Source organism: Drosophila sulfurigaster, chromosome 2L (genome assembly GCF_023558435.1).
Source record: "Drosophila sulfurigaster albostrigata strain 15112-1811.04 chromosome 2L, ASM2355843v2, whole genome shotgun sequence".
NCBI classification, from domain to species: Eukaryota; Metazoa; Arthropoda; class Insecta; order Diptera; family Drosophilidae; genus Drosophila; species Drosophila sulfurigaster.
Window position 1 is genome coordinate 23702689 of NC_084881.1, and position 20986 is coordinate 23723674.

General features: G+C 32.5%; 5 protein-coding genes across 16 annotated transcripts; 3 read left to right on the top strand and 2 right to left on the bottom strand.

Moving 5' to 3' along the window:
• The first annotated feature begins 617 nt into the window (after positions 1 to 617).
• LOC133848748 (phosphatidylinositol 3,4,5-trisphosphate 3-phosphatase and dual-specificity protein phosphatase PTEN) lies at positions 618 to 4145 on the top strand. 2 transcript variants are annotated; one of them, XM_062284533.1, is made up of 9 exons: positions 618 to 775; positions 2142 to 2403; positions 2509 to 2681; positions 2753 to 2897; positions 2960 to 3144; positions 3210 to 3317; positions 3488 to 3653; positions 3721 to 3827; positions 3893 to 4145. In XM_062284533.1, the coding sequence occupies exons 2-9, from the start codon at positions 2202 to 2204 to the stop codon at positions 4067 to 4069; spliced, it is 1263 nt and encodes a 420-aa protein (XP_062140517.1). In that variant the 5' UTR covers positions 618 to 775; positions 2142 to 2201; the 3' UTR covers positions 4070 to 4145. The 2 variants fall into 2 exon arrangements, with proteins under 2 accessions (XP_062140517.1, XP_062140452.1); XM_062284468.1 differs by having other exon boundaries at positions 619 to 977.
• LOC133848884 (uncharacterized) lies at positions 4004 to 9107 on the top strand. Of its 8 annotated transcripts, none has more exons than XR_009895331.1 (4): positions 4004 to 4145; positions 4276 to 4703; positions 8777 to 8884; positions 8951 to 9107. XR_009895331.1 is itself a non-coding variant. In XM_062284738.1 (4 exons), exons 1-4 carry the CDS (start codon positions 4072 to 4074, stop codon positions 7654 to 7656), a joined length of 594 nt encoding a protein of 197 aa, XP_062140722.1. In that variant the 5' UTR covers positions 4004 to 4071; the 3' UTR covers positions 7657 to 7884. The 8 variants fall into 8 exon arrangements, 7 of the variants coding, with proteins under 7 accessions (XP_062140722.1, XP_062140640.1, XP_062140803.1 ...); XM_062284738.1 differs by lacking the exons at positions 8777 to 8884; positions 8951 to 9107 and adding exons at positions 5784 to 5855; positions 7637 to 7884; XM_062284656.1 differs by lacking the exons at positions 8777 to 8884; positions 8951 to 9107 and adding exons at positions 5784 to 5855; positions 6893 to 7517.
• Positions 9108 to 9143: 36 nt separating this feature from the next.
• Positions 9144 to 15193, bottom strand: LOC133848600 (lysine-specific demethylase 6A). 2 transcript variants are annotated; one of them, XM_062284271.1, is made up of 14 exons: positions 15056 to 15193; positions 14640 to 14998; positions 14354 to 14462; positions 12892 to 13067; positions 12707 to 12835; positions 12413 to 12638; positions 12169 to 12349; positions 11766 to 12035; positions 10677 to 11693; positions 10492 to 10616; positions 9986 to 10405; positions 9708 to 9917; positions 9509 to 9635; positions 9144 to 9439 (listed from the first exon to the last, which is right to left on the bottom strand). In XM_062284271.1, exons 1-14 carry the CDS (start codon positions 15184 to 15186, stop codon positions 9245 to 9247), a joined length of 3675 nt encoding a protein of 1224 aa, XP_062140255.1. In that variant the 5' UTR covers positions 15187 to 15193; the 3' UTR covers positions 9144 to 9244. The 2 variants fall into 2 exon arrangements, with proteins under 2 accessions (XP_062140255.1, XP_062140332.1); XM_062284348.1 differs by lacking the exons at positions 14354 to 14462; positions 14640 to 14998; positions 15056 to 15193 and adding an exon at positions 13688 to 13845.
• Positions 15194 to 15868: 675 nt separating this feature from the next.
• LOC133835375 (mitochondrial basic amino acids transporter) lies at positions 15869 to 18224 on the top strand. 3 transcript variants are annotated; one of them, XM_062265402.1, is made up of 5 exons: positions 15869 to 16064; positions 16297 to 16338; positions 16560 to 16652; positions 17040 to 17501; positions 17572 to 18224. In XM_062265402.1, exons 3-5 carry the CDS (start codon positions 16625 to 16627, stop codon positions 18183 to 18185), a joined length of 1104 nt encoding a protein of 367 aa, XP_062121386.1. In that variant the 5' UTR covers positions 15869 to 16064; positions 16297 to 16338; positions 16560 to 16624; the 3' UTR covers positions 18186 to 18224. The 3 variants fall into 3 exon arrangements, with proteins under 3 accessions (XP_062121386.1, XP_062121384.1, XP_062121385.1); XM_062265400.1 differs by lacking the exon at positions 15869 to 16064 and having other exon boundaries at positions 16200 to 16338; XM_062265401.1 differs by lacking the exons at positions 15869 to 16064; positions 16297 to 16338 and having other exon boundaries at positions 16479 to 16652.
• A 49-nt stretch (positions 18225 to 18273) lies between these two features.
• Positions 18274 to 20891, bottom strand: LOC133835374 (BOS complex subunit ncln). The gene is made up of 6 exons (XM_062265399.1): positions 20642 to 20891; positions 20502 to 20580; positions 19593 to 20061; positions 19344 to 19529; positions 18840 to 19268; positions 18274 to 18768 (listed from the first exon to the last, which is right to left on the bottom strand). The coding sequence occupies exons 1-6, from the start codon at positions 20799 to 20801 to the stop codon at positions 18412 to 18414; spliced, it is 1680 nt and encodes a 559-aa protein (XP_062121383.1). The 5' UTR covers positions 20802 to 20891; the 3' UTR covers positions 18274 to 18411.
• Between the last annotated feature and the right edge of the window lie 95 nt (positions 20892 to 20986).

The window sequence follows — 20986 nt, forward strand, 5'->3', positions numbered from 1 at the left end:
CAGAATATTAATTTTAACATTTAAAATCTTGAACAGAAAAACAATACTTAAATTTCAGCATTAAAAGCCAGCGATATAATATAACAAGGGATCAAATAAACTCAAATTCATTTTTTAATTCTGTAGTAGCCTATTAATACATATAATTGCATCATATCGGCTACATACTATCGGTACATTTAATGCAAATTATTATTTTATTATTTTAGTTTTCACATTTATAATTATTTTGCAAGATTGGCAATTTTTCAAAAAGCTTTCTCAATTATATCATACTAAGATAATTATACAAAAACAAAACTTAAGATAAAGATGCTATTTAAATACAATTTTTTTTTTAGCTGACATACATACATATATAATTTAAATTTAAATATTGTTTTTCTAATCAAGTTTCGAGTATGGATTTGAACATAAAGTTGTCACCTATTATATTAACGGTAATATAATAATGTCTAGGAAACACATTTAAAGTGTTTGATACTGTGCATGTGCTTTTTCATATCGATTTAAATATAGTTGAAACAATGTCGAAGAAAAACTTGAGCAATTTATCGATAATTTTGTGTATCACCATTATCATTTTGATGGATTGTCTGAATCACCCTGTATCTCTCACGTTAGACATATTATTGGCAGATACACCACTAGAAAATATCACTAAAAGTACATGAGATATTGTTTAGGTTTTTTTTATTTTATTTTATGAGCACCAACCAGCCGTCATATGGGAATTGTGTGAAACAAGATTATTTGTGATTAATAAGTGATATATGTATGTATGTAAACGATATACGGAATAACGCAAAAAAATTCTTTAGCAAAAATGTTAAAGACAATATTTCGAAATCCTATAAAATTGTGATGAAAACAGCATCCTAAATATACAAAAAAATTTCAACTGGAATAAAATTTACAATTTCTGTTAAAAACTTACAAAGGCGATATTGTGTGGTGGCGTTGCGAGTGTGTTACATGTATGTACATACATCAATTTACTTACATATGCATGTACATGCATGTATGTACGTATGTATACATTTATATTGTACATACAGACATATGTACGTGCGTACATACATACATACATGCTGCTGCTCTGCTACTAATGTAACTTAGCTCCTTACAAGCACTTGTGGAAAAAGTAAAGTAAAGTGCTTTTGTCTCTAACATATGCATAAATGCAACATTAATTTTGCATCGATTTGTTAGCATACTACATTTTCCATATGTGCAAAAACGCAGTGCTCAAATTTAGCCTCAGTGATTATTATTGTGATGACTGCTGAATATATTCATATATACATACATAAATTGTATGTACAGAGAGATATAACTCGTTCATATTTAATTATTTGCATATGTGATGAATTAGACGGTACCTATGTAAGTGCATACATACCGTTGCAAATAATTATTGTATGTATGTAATTACAAGTTTTGAAGATCTTTTGATTAAGCTTACTTCGTACAAAATGGATAACAAATGAACGTATGCATACATACACGTACATATGAGAACACACATATATACGCACACAAGCATAAGTATAAACTGCATGCATGCACGTACATAAATTTGGACATGTATAGGTGTATGTGTGTATATGCAATTTTTGTGAGTGTATATATTTGTGCATGTGTCAGTTCTTTTGTCAATAATTTAAAACTTGTTCAATAATATTATTCGGCAAAACAATGTAATCGCAGAAAATTAACTTTTGCTTTAGAAAAAAATAATTTGCAATTTTCCAAGTGCGCTGCTTAATTCGTGTTTTCCAAGGAGCTTCCATGCTAAACTGAAACAACAAAAAAAATAACTGTTCAGACCAATGTAATCATTGTATTGGTGTAGGTTTAAAAAAAAAAAACAGTCGCCATAGCGTCCATCAAGAGTCACAGTTTTTATTGAGCTACATAGGGAAATTCTAACCTATACCTTGATAACTGAGATAACCCTAAACCGGTCCGCAAAATTTCACAACAGCAGCCACAGCAAAGTCCTTATTTAATATGAGTTTTAGAGCCTTAAATTCTGATTAGGCACATACTAGAATACATGCCAATTAGACATTTTTATGTCCTATTGTTCATCTGTGCAGAATGCTTAAATTCCTAATAATAATTTGTTGTTCTTTCAGGTGTTAAACGATCACACTAAAAATGGTTATTTTAAGAACGTTTTTAAAAAAAATTATGATATGAAGGGACATAGAAATGATGAAACCGAAATCAAAATAAATAGTTATAATAAGCAAATAACTCAAAATCATAAAAGACAAACATCATCTTCAGAGACTAATATGGCAAACACAATTTCCATAATGTCCAACGCCATACGAAACGCAGTGAGCAAACAACGTATACGCTATAAGGAGAAAGGATTTAACTTGGATCTAACCTGTAAGTTTAGTTCACAAAATCTCGGCTAATGATTTTTTTTGTTAGATTTACTGGTTTTTTCGTTGACTATCTTGTTGAAAAATTTATTAATATTTATTATTGCAGATATTTGCTCTAATATTATTGCGATGGGATATCCTGCTCCAGATAAAATAGAAGGCATTTGGAGAAATCGCTATGAGGACGTGTTAAAGTTTTTAGATGAAAATCACGGTGATCATTACAAAATCTACAATTTGTGCAAAGAACGCAATTACGACAAAAGTAAATTTCACGGGGTAAGCTTATAAAGATCTTAACTATCTTTCATTCGAGTAAATCTAATAAATATTCTTCACATTTCATGCAGAGAGTTGCAATTTATCCGTTTGAAGATCATAATCCTCCCACAATTGAGTTAATACAACGTTTTTGTCATGATGTTGAATCTTGGCTAAAAGCTGATTTGCTCAACGTTGTCGCCGTGCACTGCAAGGCAGGCAAAGGACGAACTGGTAAGAACCAACTTAAATATTTAATTTTATTCAATTTAAATTAAATGAATTACATTTTGCAGGTACCATGATATGCGCATATTTGGTGCATTGTAGATTCAAGAAAACCGCTGACGAAGCACTCGATTGGTATGGTGAAAAGCGTACGAAAGATCGAAAGGGGGTTACAATTCCATCTCAACGTAGATATGTTCAGTATTATTCAAAGTTGATCCCAGATTTGCGGTATAAAGTTACAAGTCTTTACGTAAGTATACAATTATAATTGTTGTCTTATACATTTTGTTTGATAATTTGCTCTGATATGGAAAGGTCTGTGAAATTCGATTTGCGGACACGAATTTTTTGCATAATCTTGGCCCATTGCAATGCTCGATTTGGGACATGCAGGACTCCGCAACAGAAAAAGCTAAGGCACAAGTAAGTATAAGAATATCTAAATCTTTCTCATATATATTGTTTTGTTAGATGTGCTGAAACGAAGAACTCAAGCGCAACAATTTGTTTTTAATTACACTAAAAGTTTATAGAAATTCTGTTCAGAACTCTTTTTTTAACAATATTCATATTATTTTATCTTCTCAAATTAGCAACTGAAGACGTGGCAACTTGATTTCCAGCAATCTTCTAACTTGGATTTAAGTAGCTCACCACTTTTAGTTTCTGGTGATATTAAAGTGGAACTAGCAAAAATATCATCGGATAAGATCATTTGCCACGCCTGGATGAATACATTCTTTGTGCAAAGTAGTTCTGGTCGGTAATCAAACTAAAAAAAATATAAGTTATAAATAAATAATAATAAATGCTCTAATGTTCGTAGATTGTGAAACCGATGGAACGAACGTCAAATATATGTATACTTTAAACAAGTCCGAAATCGATGGTGCCCATAAGGACAAAGATTACAAGTTTTCGGAGGGCTTTAAGGTGAGCATCTTTGCAATAAATTAAGCAGCTATTTATATAATGATTTTCAACTTATTGAATTGCAGATCTCGATTGTATTTGAAGGAGAGAAACGTTCCGACTGCATACAAACTGAACCCTCAGTGAATAATCGAAACAATAATCGAAACTCGGATAATTTGCCTAGTGACAATGATAGGAATCTAAACAGTGAGGGTTCTGATTTCAACTCTCCGTCCTCAAGTCGTTTTTTTCGAACGTAATAATGGTCCATTTCATGCCAATGATGAGAGAAGTGCAACTCGATCTCAACAATTGGAGCAAAATGGGAAACAACCTGTAAGTGCAAACACCGTACTCGAATTTAACATAGCTTCTTGCTTATACTATATATATTCATATATTTTGATATTTAAAATCGAACACATAACATTTCTGAATATGTTTAAAATGAATGCATTCGTTTTAGACAAAAAAATCAATATGAAAAATCAACCATCTCAAAATGTTCTGCGATGCCATCGAAACGCAAACAGTCTTCATCCAAATCGTTCTTAGTAAGCGTTAATAATACCTCATCAAGCAAGGACATCAAAAAGCTGCATATTTTCAACCACCAACCGTCCGTTACACAATCCTCCGGTTCAATCAAGTGGCAAAACGATTCAAATATTCAAAACATGTATGACAACTCCTCAGATAATAATAGTCCACACATATTCGATCGTTGCAATATTCCTAAGCCTACTACTACTACATCTACTGCTGCTACAGCTAGAGCTGCATCTGCATCTGATAAGATCTTCGAACAAGAGTCATACATTACTTGTAAGCGATTGCCGCAAGATTTTAATAACCAGGGTGGTAGTGAAGAAGGCAATGAGGATTGGGAATCCGGTGAGTCTATTGTTAATCTCATTACTTTTTAGTATTCCCCCATTCCTCCCATTTTGGAATCTGTTATCTGTAAAAATACTACAAAAAGATATTAAATCGATGCGAACTTGATGCACACCAATCCTTAACTCATAAGCCTAAATATATTTCACAATAATACAAATTACGCACTTTTCAAAGAAACTATTTGTTGAAGCATATGTAGATTGGAACAACCAAGAAGAAAAAAGAAAATTGCCCACTTAATTACAAGAAAATAATAAAATTCATTTGATGGATGCCATAGCATACTTATAAACAACAAAACTCATTTAATGGGTGCCATAGCTTATGATAAAAGCTCTTGCAGATTCTTTATTTATCATTACTGCTTTTTCTATTTGTAAATACTGTTAATTTATGTCAGCTCATTCCTCAATCATTAATTTTGTATAGTTTAAGGAATTGAATTCTCTGCCTCCTCTAATGAGATACAAATGTCATGATTAAATTTCAATAGCGTCTGTAGGGGTTTATAATGGGTTCAAGTGTCTAACCATTTCAAATCTATTAGATAAATATTAATATATATATAAGCCTTAATACTTACGAACATAAACTTTAATCTCCATAAGCGTAATGACGTTCTTTGTTTTATAAAACAAATAAATATCAATTCATGTTTCGAAAGCTTTGTAAATTCATCAACATTTTGTTTCTAAATTTAATTACGGAACAATTTGGAACTCAAAATTTAATAGTAATAATAAATTTTAAAAATGCATTTATTTTTTATTCACATTATTTGGCCAACATAATTTTAAAGATTATTAAAGGGCATATAAAACTCGGTATTTAATGACTGTTATATGAAAAATTGATAGACTGCTTTTGTAAGCGGACTACCTCATAGTTTATATACGCGCTCTTCGTAAGAAAGAATCAATTTTGTGAAACAAATAGTATTAGCTGGATTATTTTGTGCAAACCATATTTGAACAACAGTGACTAGAGCTATGGACTATCAACAGATACTGTAAGTGTTAACATTTCTTATTCATTAAGATCGCAAAGTTTGTACTTTCAAAATGTATCTTTCAGATACTTCAGCGTTGGCCAATCAAAGGACGCTCATATTGTGCCAATTACAGTACGGTGTTCTTCGAAAATATGGTGAGTCTCTTCTTATACCTTTGTCATCTGATGTAAAATTTAAATTTTCTATTCTAATAGTAAAAGTATCTTGAAATGTGTCTGTTAGTAATTATAAATTGTTTGTACTTCTAACATAGTTCTTTTAAATTTCTAAATCTATCTTCTTGAAATGTCTAACTTTTATCTTTTGGCATAAACAACCAAAACTTAATATTTATTGTCGTCGGATTTTTCTATGAATTTCGTTTTATATATAAAAAAAATCAAAGAACGTTTTTAATACATTGTTTTCATAAAACTCAGAATTCAGACTGACTGAACTATCAAATCTCTAGTTTCAAGTATTTCGAAGTCGGGGTTAAAACTTGTTAGTTTTAATATTTATTTAATATATTTAATTACTTAAAATATTCATTTTGCACTTTAAACTTGTCGAACAGCTGTCGAATTGTATTCGGTCTAAATTAATTCAAAATTCCACCAAAGCGATTATTACTTTTTAATATAATAGTCAGAGTTGTTCATATTTGGCAAGAGTATTCTATCCTGTTTCTATTGTAATACTGAATTTGTACATCTTATTTCAGATATATTTTCTGGGTGATATCAGAAAGTGAACCACAACAAGATGTGACAACAGAAAAACAACTACTCTGCTCTTTTTTGAGTCCTGTTTAATGTAAATTATTCCTGTTAAACCATTGAATAAACGTAAAAAATAACAAATAGTATTAATGTTATTATTGAGAAATCATGTGATTAAAACACTTTCGGGTAGATTTAACTTTCATGTACATACTTTAAAGCGTGCTTCTCAAAAGCTTTTTAATTTGCCTTCTAGCTTTGCTAATAATATTTTATGTCCAGTTTTAGAACAAGTTTCTTTGAGACCCTGGTTTTTCGGTATAGGAATTGTCGCAAATAGAACATAACTCATTAATACATTTAAGATGAAAATCCGCTTTTTTTTACTTAATGAGGAGATCGTTTCGATTTTCTATTATTGTTTTGAACCTTTTTATGACACCTGGACTATATACTTCTTTTCATTTCAGGCAATATATTTGTCGAAACCAACCAGATTTGATTATTTCTCGTACAGCTACCAAAGGAACGCTTGGTCGAAAGAAATTTTGAAAAGAAACAAACTGAAACTGAAACAGAAACAGAAACGGCAAGCGAAAAGATTTTGTTTCTGAAGAAAATATTTAAATTCAACGTTTGACTAACCATCGATTATTATATAGTTTATCGTCGTGCTAGGCAATTCTAATAAATTAAGTTCAGACTATTATATCGAATAGCTGGCAAATAAGATTGTAAATTAAGACCTACAAATTGTTAAAATTACCTTACCGATTGTAGATTGTAACTTTTGCGAGTTTTGTGTGTCTCTTTGCAAGTGATTAGAATTTGTATAGATATTAGATATGTATGTGAAGTTAGGGTATCTCAGAGCTGAGTACAGGGTAATTCGCAGACGAAGCATCCCGACTGCAATGACCAATTGCTGATTCGCGATCAAATATTTTGATCCCCTTCTACATAGCATAGCTATAATGATTAATTATTTATCTATACTATTGTTAGATTCTACTGCAATAGCCTTTTACATTGCCATTGCTTTTTTTCCATACATTGTAAAATCGTATTTTTTTTTTGTCTAATTTTTAATATATTTAAGTAATAAAGAGCAGTCTCGAAAAGTGTGATTGTCGCAAAAATGCAAATTCTATTTCCCGTTTCCGTTTGTATAATTCGAAATGAAAAATAATGGAAATGTTATCATATTGTTTCAGGTGAATCAACATACCTCTAATGAAGTGTGAAGGACCTAACAATAATTGAAGATCTACAGAAATATAATTTATAGTGTTGCTCTCATTTTTTTTTTTTTGTCATAAATACATCCGAATTTGTACATACTTAGATTTAATAATACTTAATTAAGTAGGATTAATTATTATAAAGAAAATTTCTATATTAATGTGTACTCTACGACCTTAACTAAGCATAATAAAATACATAGTAATTTGTTATACAGTTACGCTTGTAAATCTTTATTTTACACTTTTGATAATCGAAGGGGTTCCTTGTTTAAAATTTGTCTCAGTATTTCTCCCTTATCTGATATAGAGAATATAGACATTAAAATTAGTATCAAATTATTCAAAACAATTTGGAATTCAACGGTTGCTCAAGTGACATCTTGTACTTGCTGCTAATTTTGACTGGTTTTTTAGCTGTCGATTTTACACTTTTAGCTGCTGGTTGGCTATTTCCTTTTAAATGTAGCAACAACTACAACATTTATATCTGCAAAACCAAAAATTCCATTCTCGAGTTGTGAAGAGCCAGCGACTAGCCCAAAAGTCCAAATTGCCAGTTGAGATACCAGGTGAACAGAAGTGAGCAGCAAGTAGAAAATTTAATTTGAGTTAAATATAAAGTGCGTTTAAGTGAAATTGAATGAGTGCAATCCTGAGCCTTTTTTTTATTCTTGAGTGTTTCTCCTCAGCTCAATCCAAGCTCTACAAGAACCTCAACTTCGCTCTAAAAACACTCGTTCAAAAGTTTAGCGCATCTGGTATGTGAGTGGTTTTGCCTGCTCCTCATTTCTGATCGCCTGGTACATAAATTTACATTGTGTTCTTTTTCGACTGGGTTGCTGGTGCTTCGTGCTTTTTGAAATTATTATTATTAATTATTTTGTATGATGTTGCGATTGCCTTCATCTCGATACCAATTAAAATGAAAACATCTTTATTTTAAGCTCTTTTTATTTTTAAAATCCTATTCTTATAAATAACAATATATTTTTTTCTTATTATTTCTACTCTACTTAAGAAAAATACATTTGATGTTTATAAAAATATACACAATGCCAGCAAAAACCAGCCTGCTAATATTAATGTAAATGCTTATTATATTTATTTCAGATGCATCGGAATATCTCTAAAGAAATGTGAAGGATCTACAAAATAATAATTTATAGTTGTCGAAAATTGTACATAGAAATTACCTAGAACTTGATAAGACTTAATTAAGTACGTTTAAATATTGTAAAGAAAATATTTCTATATATATGTAGTTATATTACGACCTATGTTCAGATCAAGCAACATTTGGAAGGCCAGTTTAAAAGGTGTCTTTGAAACCAGCGATCACATCATGATCGTGTTAACTTGACGAATGAATCTCCATACATCCAGTTTTCAAAGCTGTAAAAATTTCGATATAACGAATAAAAATGCTATTTTTAAATTGTTCTGAGACCTGTCTTAATTTAATAATTCCTCTTCGGTATAGTTTAAAAAACGTACAATATATAATAATAAAAGGTATTAAAATATAATTTCAGTTATAATGTGTATAATTTATGTGTATACTATATATATATATATTTCTTAATGTGCTTGCCCCAGTCCTTGTGTTCTATATAATGTAAATGAATCGTACACTTGCTGCAGCTCGGACAGACGGTACTCCTCTAGACACACAATTCCTTGCAGCGATGGTGATAGCTTTAGGGAGCATGGCAGGCAATGGACCACATGCCTTTTCTCCTGTTCTCGAATGAACAATACGTTGAAAACCTCAACCTATAAATAAAGCGTAGATATATAAATATACATATATATTAAAATGTATTTTACAATTGTAGAACTCACTTCACATTGCCCACAATAGTGGGAAGCTTCGTTTTTTCCACGGCCATTGAAACGAACTTCGACTCCTTTGGATTTTACATATTCTTGTATATGAAAAACATTTTTTAACGATTGCAATAAGCACATTCTGCAAAGATAACAAATGAAATGTAATAAATAGCTATATCTTGTATGAGATGTTAAAAGCTATAATATTTACTTGATTAACTCGAACAGTTTAACATCCGACACTTTGATATTTCTGGCCAAGTTCCAGCTCAAATGTACCATGGGAACAATACTTTTAAAGCTTTGCAGCTTGTTCCACTCGTATCGTTCAATAGCAAGTGAATACTGACGAGCTGTTAATGGTCCAACATTCCAGGCGATATTGTTGCACCATCCAACGGATTGTACCCAATGAACACAACTGAAAAAAGAATAATGAAAATATTGCATTTATATATACAATTATAAATCTAAATCGCTTTAACTTACCCGGCATTCACCCAAACTAGGTCTCCAGGTTTTTGAATAAACCGATATACTGGTATATTTTCTTTATATAAGTCTTCCAAGACCGGCCACCATGAACCATGCAGATAACTTATGTTATTCTTTTCGCACAGATTATGAATGCCGCCCCAATAAGAATCGGGTACAGCAAACCATTCACAATCGCCTGGTCCAATGTTTATATTAATTGAGCAAAAATTGTTGTTCTCTTGGTGACCAGGTGTTCGACTTCCTGGCACTTTCATATATAATTGCACGGTATTCATTCCTAAAATTACATGACCCACATGGGAGAGCATATTGGCAGCTGAAATCACTCGAGCAAACGCCGGCAGCTTTTGTAATTCGCTAAGCTGAGGTTTCCATTTCCTCTCATCTGATAAATCGACATTGGTTCCAAATCTAGAATTAATTTTGTTATTATATTATATTAAAAGAAAGGCGATAATAATAAAATAATTTAAATAAGTTTAAATATAAAAATGTACCTTAGCATTTTACTGCCATTCTTTTGGCGTTTGCGTCTTAAATTAATATTTGAATTTGAAACCGAATCTTTGGAATCTGAATCCGACATGACTTGAGAGCCGGCAGAGCCTTTATCGCCTTCATCCTGCGTCAAAATTGTAATGGTTTAGTTAATGTATCCTCTTTAATTAAATGTCATATTTACCTTGAGGCTATCTTGAAAACTGGACGCCTGATACTGTGCATATTTCGCTATGGTTGTGTGAGATCGATGTGATATACAGGCCCAAACTCTCTTTGCTTGAGATACATCCCAATTTTCATCGGGTGACTGATTGACTTGCGTTCTAACTTCCACACTGTGATCTGGATTAGCCTCCACCAATGTTTTCGTTGAAAAGAGTCCCAGGTCGAGCTTTAGAGCACCAGCAAGACCTCTGACAACGGCAATGGGATGTTTTAGACAGAACTCCTGCAACTGTGGACTAAACGCATTCTTTTTGTTTTCCAAGTGCACCGAAGGCGTTGGGGTTAAAAGTTGATCTCGAGTGAGTCTTTGTGGCGGACAATCCGGTGGCGATGGGGGAGGTGTATTTTTTGTAGTTATTGAAAAGTTAATTGGTGGCTCATCCACGGATAATTGCTTTACCGCTGCCCACAATTGCTTTGAATCCATTTGTATATTAAATGTTGGCAATGATTCTTGATCATTATCATATTCGACTTTGGGCTTTTGATCTTTAAAGTTAGTTTGAGTATCATCATTGAAGTGTGTTAAACTCTCGTACTTAATTGCGACATTTGTACCATTATAGTTATTAAGGGCATCGTCTTCAGCTAATTTCGTTGATATATTTGGACAGCGAATTTGTAATTTTTGTTCAGTCAATTCAAAATCATTGGCATCATTATCCTCTTTGATGTTATCACTTGAGATTATTTCTGAACCATACGATTGTGAGTTTGTTCTCTCGGATATTGCTTCGTTTGCTGCACTTGTTGCGCTCGATGCTGGACCTGGTGACGAGCTTGTCTTAATAGACTGTCGATTTAACGGCTGCTGTAAAAACTGAGCAGAGTTCATTTGATGTTGCTGTTGTGATGAATTCGGTGTGGCATCCGTTCGGTTTCTGGCAGTGTGCTCGGTATCCTCCTTGACCCTTTTAGCAGGTATGGGATTACCTGTATTCCCGTGACTGTGAGGGTAGGGTGGTGGAGGTCCCTATGTAAGTAAATAATGTCATTTATGTATGCCGAGCTTAAAATATTAAATATAATGCTATGGAAATGTTACCTGTACAGATGGATTCTTGCCAAACTGTCTTTGCTGCATTTGAATGGTTTGCTGCTGTTGCTGACGTGAATTAATTTCTAATGATATTGGCAGGTTCCAAGCTTCTTCAATAGAACAAAGCTGCCTTCGCTTTGAAGTTATACTGGGCAGTGGTGCTTGGCTAAGCTGGGATTCTAAAAATTTCACACGTTGCGCTAGACCTTTTGTCAGTCCATTCGTGCTGCTTTTTGCATATAAAGTTTTATTTCCTTCTTGGGCATTGCCTATTTTCTACAAAAATAAATAAATAAAATAATTTAAATTAATAAAGTCAATCTTTTGGGGTTACTATTACTTGGTAAATATTAAGTGCGGTTAATAAACCCTTTCTTAGAACCAGAAACCAGAAACATCTTTAACTTACCTTGTTTGCTATACGTTTAATGGCATTCGAGTAACAAGCATAGGCATCTCTTAATTGTCCACAACTTTCATATAGAATACCTAAATTCGTCCATGCAGATCTGTGCTCTTTATCAAGCTGAACTGCGCATATATAGGCTTGTAGGGCATCGGTTGGTTGGTTTTGTTGCTGGTATAATACACTAAACAAATGATAATCATAAGTAATAGATAAGGTATAAATATATAGAATTTGATATTCCTACCCGATTGAGCACCAAGTATCAGCATTCCCTTCACTTTTTTCCACAGAGTTGCGATATGCTAAAAATGCATCATGAACTTTATTAACACCGGCATAACATCTTCCTAATAAATATAATGATTGTCCGCACTTTGGATCGGCTTCGATGGATTTTTGTAAAAATAGCAATGCATTTGATTCACGTTCCTTTTTTTCGCCTAGGCATTCGACACAATGATACATCCATCCTGAAAGGCAAATTGCAATAGATTCAAGATGTAAAATAAAAGATCAAATAGAAAATTTGGTATTTTACCTAGTTGTCTGTATATATCTGCTTTAAGATCCAACGACACATTTTTATTATTTAATATAAATTCATATGACTCCTTGGCGGCTTTATGCTTATTTTGCACTTCATATAGATGAGCTATTTGAAATTTCACTATATCGAAAAAAAAGGTTAATTAGAATTTTACACTAGTTCAGTGCAAATTTTACCTTGTAGATCGGTAAACGTGGATGGCGATGTATCAATCAACGCTAGCTGCAAGTGCTTAAGGGCAGTACGAAATTCGCCATTAGCTTTTAGCATCAGTCCTAGACGTAAATGGGCTTCATTTGCACATGTAAAATGTGGATTCAAGTATAAAAGTTCCTGAAGCGATTTTATAGACCTGCAAATTAATATAAAATACACATTGTAAGGATTATTCCGACACGATGAACCATTTTACAAATGGGAGCTGCACAAAAAAGGCAATATAGTGTAACTTCAAAACTATTGGTCAAAGCGCAACGTTCTATAAAGAATGCACACATACATATACACGCATAGATGGTAGAAACAGCTCCTTTTACATGCACACACATGCAAGCGCATATGCACACATTATAAAAATATGCACATGTGGTTACCAATTGTGTTTTGTAATAAGACGATCACTAGTATTTTTGTTGTTGTGTGCAATTCAATTTTAACAGACACATACATACATACCCTTGTATGCACTCACAACTACATGTATGCACATATAATGCAGTTCGAATACGAAGCAATTATAAATTGCATTAAATTTCTGATCACTGTCGATAAATTGCCAATATACTCATCAATATCATGAAAAATACTTTAAATATTGAAAGTTGTAGTCATGAAGTATTGCAGACATTTTCGCTTTCTCGAACAAAAGTGCACTTACATGCACACATACATACACGCATACGTATATGTAAGAGTATAAACAAGAATTGGGCACATCAACAATAGAATGGTAGAAAAGTATTAGAACCTTACTTATTTTCGATTTATGTGTTTGTAAAGTTAAAATTTAATTTGTACTAAATTTAAACAGATGTCCCATTCATTAGTTGGCAGTGTTTTATTTATATTATTCTAAAAAAAATCACTCAGTCGATACACATTTACAATTTCCTTGTTTAATTTACTAAGTAGGGATGGAATAAAATCAATAAAAATATCGATATTTTACATGCGATAAATTCCTTGATTTTTTTACAATGAAAAACGGCACAACATTGAGCGACGCAAGTAGGACCATATTGGAAATGGAACATCTTATAATCTTACTACTGCAGGATTCTTTCAAAGCTATTCTTAAATAAACTACCTTAAGCATAGCATTTCTAAGTATTTTGATTGATGAGAAACTCTTGACAAATAAAAAAACAACCTTCAACAATATCTTTTAAAGATAGTGTTAACTGTTGTCGTAAAGAAAGTGTGACCAAAACAACAAAGAAACATGATTAATTTGGAGATTATAAAATATATATTTCAAAGAATAATTAGTTTTGTGGTAACTTTCAAAATCTGAAATCTCTGTATTTATATAGGCATAAAGAAAGAGCACATAGATTGGGATATACGAGACCTTTCTTTCCTAACTTTCACGATTGGCTTACTTAAACTATAAAAGAATTTTTTCATAAAATCACTTACCATTTAAAACAGCGAAACTCAAAATAAACGATACCTATACCGTATAGAAACGCATGATTCTCCCAATATTTCGCACTTAATCGCATATATTTTTGATATGCCGACAAAGCTGAAAAATAATGTTATATCATAAGTTGTATTAAAGTAAATATGTAAATTGTCAGAGTTTAATAAATAATAAAAACGATTGATCGATCTATCTATTCCCTAACCAAAAGGGCAATAAGAAAGGAAATACTTCCAGTATTAACATTATAGGTAATTTTCCTATAAGAATGTTCCTTACCTTCCGAGTATTCATACATCAGCAGATGTAGGTGCCCAAGCTTGCAGTATGTGTTTACGTCAACTTCTCCAATGGATGTTGTTGAATGGCTTGCTGATACAGGTGTTTCATTTGAGGATCCACTTTTGAAATCATTATTCTTATGTTGTGCATTGCAAGAGTTTTCCTTAATATGCTCGACATCGCTTGTTGGCAGGTCGCTTTTGATGGGTTGTGATTTTGCATCGAGTTTAGTCATTTGCATTGAATGCGAGTGAGAATGGGCGACTTCATCTTGTAATGCTGTAATCGTTCGCTGAATGAGCTCCTTAATTTCCGAATTTTTGGGATCTGACAAGTCCAGAAATCCATAGTATCGACTGAAACGGGCAACATATAATTGAATTTCCGTAAATAGGAAAGCCTATGCGACATACCTGTCGAGTTGAAGTATTGTTTGTAAATCTTCAAGTGAATGTTGTATCATTTTGATAAATAAATGTTTGTTGCTAAATGATTTCTGTAGCGTAGTGATGGCAGTCAATTGATATGCTATCGATAACACCATTATCGAGTTGCTTTAAATTAAAAACTATCGTTGGAAGAAATAAAGGTGTTCAGCACACCGGTGCATAAATACTCTTTCAGATTAAAAAACTTTCTAAAAAAAAAATATTTAAAAATTATTCTATTATTATGTATATTAAAATGGCATTATTATTTTTTAATTATATTATTAGTTTAAATAGTTATTTAGCAATATATAATATTTACAAACATATTTTGTTTTATGGAAAATGGCTTAATTAAATGCAAACACTTTCATTTAAATTCTAATATTACAGAAGCTACGTTCACCTATTAAGCGTAGATTTTATTATTAATTATATATTCTAAAAATATCTAACAAAATTGTAAGTTTAGTTCTTACGACATAGAACTGTTGATTATAATAGTCATATCAGTAAAGATTACTTTGACAAATAGCGGAATTTATAAACAAAGTATTTTCGATTTTAGGCGCCTACGGGTTAATTCGTAGATCACATCAAACAAATGACCCCTGATGCTCTTTCTAATCATGGATTCGGCTTGCGTTAATGTCAAGCTTTTTCAATTGATAACAGCTCAGTCCTCTTCAAATGAGCGAAAAAGTACGGGTTTACTGCACGGTTTAATTCACAATTATTTGGCATATTACTACATCGAATTCGCGTTATTGTTGATTTTTTTATATTAATTCAAAAGATTAAGTGTGTTTTCAACGTGTGCGCTTGAACGTCGAAGTTTTGTATAAACTATAAGCTAAATTTGATTTTCAAAAGGGCTTCAGTTCATAATATATGTATATTATTTCGAATACGTGAAATTTTCAAAAATACACGGATGTATCCGCTCTGTTCGTGACCTATGCGAAACTTGTAAATCAAAAACCCGCCAAATTTTGTACGTTCCGGTTGACATATAAGTATTTAATTTAATATATTAAAAACAGCATTTGGATTTGAAATAAAACGCGGAATATGATGAAAAAATTCTGGATTAGCGTAGATTAAAACACTCTGATGAGATGTAAAATTGATTGAGTAACCTAGTTTGCTCCAATCATCGATGAAAATTTATTTTGTAAATTTTTTTAAAATTATAATTACTGATAATGGTATTTTGGCAATTTCAGAAATAATTAAAGTGTTGGCATCAACATGAGATAGTTCGTCAGGTAAGACAATTATATATTAAAAATTCCAATATTTTAATCATATGCTATCTTATTTTTTAAATGAGTAAGCGTGCTTGTAAATGTTATGTTTCTTTATAATGCTACTTAATATTATAAATAGCTTTCATCATTTTACATTTGACTAGTTGCCAATTAAATATAATTTCATATCAAGGTGTTGGTGATTGAACTGCAAAATTTACTTTCAAAATTATTTGCAGCGCTTAATTTTAGTATTCGCCAAGCGACCACATCGGCTCAAAATATTCTGACCTTATAATTAAAAATGGACTTTATTGCTGGTCTTTTCGGAGGTAATATTTTATTTGCGTATGTATTTAATAATTAACTTATTATTAAATAAAGTATTAAATTTAATTTACTTTGAGAGATTATTTGAATGATATGTTTGTACTTTAAAACCTTTCATTATTTGTAGTGCAGCCAGTCGTGCTTTGGTGAGGCTTTAACAAAATAAATATTTTGATTTTTTTTATCCAATAAAATAACTATAATTGGTTAAAACAAGTCTATGATAAACCAAATTATACATTTGTTATTAAGAAACGATGGAAAATGAAACATATCGAGAACATTTTAAACTTTCAGCGGGTCAATTGAAATAGCGAAATTATGACTTAATAACCGGAGCACAACTGATCAATTGATAATCGCTAATTTATTTTGTTTTTATTTCGCAGGTGCAGCGGGAGTTCTCGTTGGCCACCCGTTTGACACAGTTAAAGTGCACTTACAGACTGATAATCCGAATAATCCGAAATATAGGGGAACATTTCATTGCATGAAATCAATATTATTGTCCGATAATATTCGTGGTTTATACCGTGGTATTTCGAGTCCAATGATGGGAATCGGTTTAGTTAATGCAATTGTGTTTGGCGTTTACGGCAACGTGCAGCGATTATCGGATAATCCGAACTCACTAGCCTCACACTTTTGGGCTGGTGCTGCCGGTGGACTTGTGCAAAGTATCGTATGTGCACCAATGGAATTGGCAAAAACACGACTTCAACTTGCAAATCATATCGATAGTTCACACAAATTCAAAGGACCGATTGATTGTCTTATGTACATATATCGAACAGAAGGTATTAGAGGTTGTTTCAAAGGATTCACAGCAACAATACTTCGGGATATACCAGGTAGGCTATAAACAAAATATGTACTTTTAAATTATATTAGTAACAAACACCAATTCTTTCCAATTCCTAGGCTTCTCTAGTTATTTTGTCTCCTATGAGTTTCTAATGCAATGCAATCAAACACCAGGTGTATTCTATACGCTGATGGCAGGAGGATTTGCTGGAGTTGCTTCTTGGCTAGCGTGTTATCCCGTCGATGTGATCAAGACCCATTTGCAAGCCGATGCTCTTGGCAAACATGCAAAATATAATGGATTTGTTGATTGTGCGGTGAAAAGTTATGAACGTGAGGGTTATATGTTCTTCTTCCGTGGTTTGAATTCGACATTAATTCGCGCGTTTCCAATGAACGCGGCGTGCTTTTTTGTTGTTTCATGGATATTAGATTTTTGTAAGCGAAATGGGATTGATATGATCGATAATTCCAATCAATCGTTCAATGTTGTTAATTTGGAAAATTGGAGTCCATCATATTTAGATAGCGATATTCAATCAGATGATAAATTAGTGCGAAAATTAATTTCGGACCGAGTAGTGGAGTTACAATTGTTGCGAGAGTCACCATATGAAACGCTGAATGGAGATATTAGTGATTATTACCATCGGGATCACATATACGAAACAAAAGTCAATCAAATTGAAAGTTCACAATTTAATATTAATGGCGATTCAAAACGATTATAATTTTTGTACACTGCAAAATAAATTTTTGATTTTATCCAAGTACACATTCTAACATTTATAAAATGACCACAAAAACAATTTTCACTCGTAAATTTTTATAAGGTAAAATATTTATTTTACAATCATATTGGACCTCAACGCGACAAGACTTATTTATAAATTTAACATTTCTTTCTATTGCCTTTTTTTCATTATAAAAATTATTTCACTATATGATGGATTTTATTTACTTTCGCTTCATGGCGTTCTGTGCATTGCCATTAGAGGAACGCATTGATAAATTCAATTTTGCTGAAACTAGATCGTAAAAACGAGGAAAGAATTGAATTGCAAAATATATGGTTGAAAGATAAATGGTTATGACAAAAGTAAGGAATAGATCAAATATAGCTGGCTTCACTCTATAAACGTTTAGCTTGGCATCCACGCCGTTGTAGAACATGAAATCAGGTTCCCGCGCATCTGGTTTATCGTAAACGATTTTCACGTTTTTCAGATACTTCTCAAATCCGTCCTTGATATCATTATTCTGCAAGATCGATCGGAGCCCAAGATATGGCAAAATATTATTTTCATTTATAGCCTGAAAGCAAAATGATAAAAAAAAGCATTTTGAAATTATAACATATATATATACTATACAATATATCTTACCACATGACCGTCAAACACATCTGACTGTGGATCTATTTTATACATATAACAGGCGAGAGATTCGGCAATTATTTTCGCCGACGTAATTAACTGCGTTAAGATTTGCGATTCATCATCCTTAAACATTGTCGTTCTTAAAGGACTTGACGGGTTCTTCACCGAAGACAATGTAAAGGCCGGAAAACGTTTCATACTAAAACGCTCATGCTCCCATGACAATTTCGAGTCAGCCAAATTTATTTTCTTATGCACACCTTCAACGGTCAGGTTACCACCATGTTGGGCCGATACCGATTTCAGAATCTTAAAGAAATTACTGATAGAAGTCTTCTCTTTGGGTGGCTTTGACACATGCATATATAAAACATTTGGCTGATTGTCTCCCAAACTTTGTGTGATCGTATCTAGGCACAATACAAATTCAACATTCTGAAAATTTAACAATAAATGGAGTATGCAGTAGAAAATGTAGAATTAATTAATAATGACATTTTTAAGAAATACCTGTAGCACACTATTGTCGTCAATTTCCAGCCATTTCTTCGATCCCTGGAAGTTGAGTAATAAACCAGAATCGGAGTGTAAAAATCCCAAACGGTATTTGGGCGACATGCTAATCATTGAGTGTAATTTGCTGAAAATTTCAACTAGAGCCATTGTTACAGCTGAGTCAGCGTTCAAAGGGTAATCCTGTAAACAGTGTAATATAGTAAGGGAATTTTTCTATTTAAACAGTGAGCAATGTGTACTTACATTTATAATACCAAAAGTCTTAAGACTGGCTGTTATTAAAATAAGTGGCAAACTATTGCCATCGCCTGAGTTATCCATGTGCTTGGCAACAAATTGATTTGGCACAAATTCACCTTGAATCACAGGGATTTTGCTATTTTTATTCGCCGCACTATTTTGGCCATCAACAGTTACATGATAACCATTTGCCGACACCAGTAACAACATTTGTCCAAATGCTGTTTTATTCTCAACGTTATTATCAATCGCTGTGTGCGTCACATCCTTCAAGATTTCTTCCAACTTTGGGTTGAAAGGTGCAAAATAAACTGGCACTGGGATGGCTTGAGACAGCATTTGCTGCTCCAACATTAAAACATGTTCTTTAACTTCATCGTTTAAGGCTGTGACATCTTTAGGCAACATAATTATAAGGCCACCAGCCTTTTGACGAATTTTATTCAAATCATTCACAGAAATATCGAGAAGCCTAAAATATAGAAAAAAAGATATTATTTATTTTACGAGCTAACCCTCGACTAAAAGTTTCCCTCAGAATACACATGTAATGAAATGCGGGCGCATAGTTCATTGGTCGAGTGCTAATTAGTGTTGAAGGTTGAGGCACGAAATGTATGCTAGATGGCGGCAGTGTTGCATCGGTTGGCCTTAATAAATCAGTACAGTGTATCTTAATTGGGTTGTGCACTCAGATTAGATAATGATCTTGTTAAAACGTGTGTAAAGCGAGCACACATAATGTTAATATTAATTTATATAAACGACCGTTTTGTAACTGTGAATATTTTAAAAAGCCGCACTATGAACCATTCTATTAATTAAGTGTGCCGCTTTACTCAGCACATGCTACAGGGTATCTTTCAGTCGCCCACTGTTGCTCTTGTTCTTAATTAAAAGACTGATTCTTACCTTGCAAGAACACAATGACGACCAGTACTCCATGTGTAGAGAGATTTCGCTTCCAGAGATATGGCAGAAGATCGGCTACCTATATGAAAGCATACAATGAAAAGCTTGTCCCAAACATGCAAATGATATTGCTTATTTACCGAATTGTTCACCATTGACATCAAATTTGGTCATCGACATTACTTGAAAATCGCTGGCCATGCTCGGGGAAACTAGTATTAGTATCGGCAAAGCAACAAGAAGACAATAGGGCAGTCCACCTCGAAAGATGTCTGCGAAACTATCAACTTCATTTAACATTTTCTATTTTTTTCTACGTTAATATTTTAATTGAAAAAAATGAGTTCCTAATAGTTAACTAGAGAAAATCGATAAGTCGATGTTATTTAACATTTTTGCCGACAATGCACAATAAATGTTAGCAATATTTTGTTCATTTCGAAACGTGGAATTGGAACATTTTTTAAATTTCGATAAAATACTAA

What these genes read in the sequence shown, in the direction of transcription:
- LOC133848748 (XM_062284533.1), top strand. Translation starts at nt 2,202, where the DNA reads ATGAAGGGACATAGAAATGATGAAACCGAAATCAAAATAAATAGTTAT. An exon ending in ACAAAAGTAAATTTCACGGG is followed by an intron (nt 2,682 to 2,752) that starts GTAAGCTTATAA and finishes CATTTCATGCAG; the next exon opens with AGAGTTGCAATTTATCCGTT. An exon ending in AGTTTTCGGAGGGCTTTAAG is followed by an intron (nt 3,828 to 3,892) that starts GTGAGCATCTTT and finishes ATTGAATTGCAG; the next exon opens with ATCTCGATTGTATTTGAAGG.
- LOC133835375 (XM_062265402.1), top strand. Translation starts at nt 16,625, where the DNA reads ATGGACTTTATTGCTGGTCTTTTCGGAG. An exon ending in TATTGCTGGTCTTTTCGGAG is followed by an intron (nt 16,653 to 17,039) that starts GTAATATTTTAT and finishes TTTATTTCGCAG; the next exon opens with GTGCAGCGGGAGTTCTCGTT. An exon ending in AATACTTCGGGATATACCAG is followed by an intron (nt 17,502 to 17,571) that starts GTAGGCTATAAA and finishes TCCAATTCCTAG; the next exon opens with GCTTCTCTAGTTATTTTGTC.
- LOC133835374 (XM_062265399.1), bottom strand. Translation starts at nt 20,801, where the DNA reads ATGTTAAATGAAGTTGATAGTTTCGCAGACATCTTTCGAGGTGGACTG. An exon ending in TGTCAATGGTGAACAATTCG is followed by an intron (nt 20,581 to 20,641) that starts GTAAATAAGCAA and finishes GCTTTCATATAG; the next exon opens with GTAGCCGATCTTCTGCCATA. An exon ending in AGACTTTTGGTATTATAAAT is followed by an intron (nt 19,530 to 19,592) that starts GTAAGTACACAT and finishes CACTGTTTACAG; the next exon opens with GATTACCCTTTGAACGCTGA.
- LOC133848884 (XM_062284656.1), top strand. Translation starts at nt 4,072, where the DNA reads ATGGTCCATTTCATGCCAATGATGAGAGAAGTGCAACTCGATCTCAAC. An exon ending in AGCAAAATGGGAAACAACCT is followed by an intron (nt 4,146 to 4,275) that starts GTAAGTGCAAAC and finishes CATTCGTTTTAG; the next exon opens with ACAAAAAAATCAATATGAAA. An exon ending in CAATGAGGATTGGGAATCCG is followed by an intron (nt 4,704 to 5,783) that starts GTGAGTCTATTG and finishes TGTATCTTTCAG; the next exon opens with ATACTTCAGCGTTGGCCAAT.
- LOC133848600 (XM_062284271.1), bottom strand. Translation starts at nt 15,186, where the DNA reads ATGGTGTTATCGATAGCATATCAATTGACTGCCATCACTACGCTACAG. An exon ending in ACAATACTTCAACTCGACAG is followed by an intron (nt 14,999 to 15,055) that starts GTATGTCGCATA and finishes TGCCCGTTTCAG; the next exon opens with TCGATACTATGGATTTCTGG. An exon ending in TTAAACGTATAGCAAACAAG is followed by an intron (nt 12,036 to 12,168) that starts GTAAGTTAAAGA and finishes TTATTTTTGTAG; the next exon opens with AAAATAGGCAATGCCCAAGA.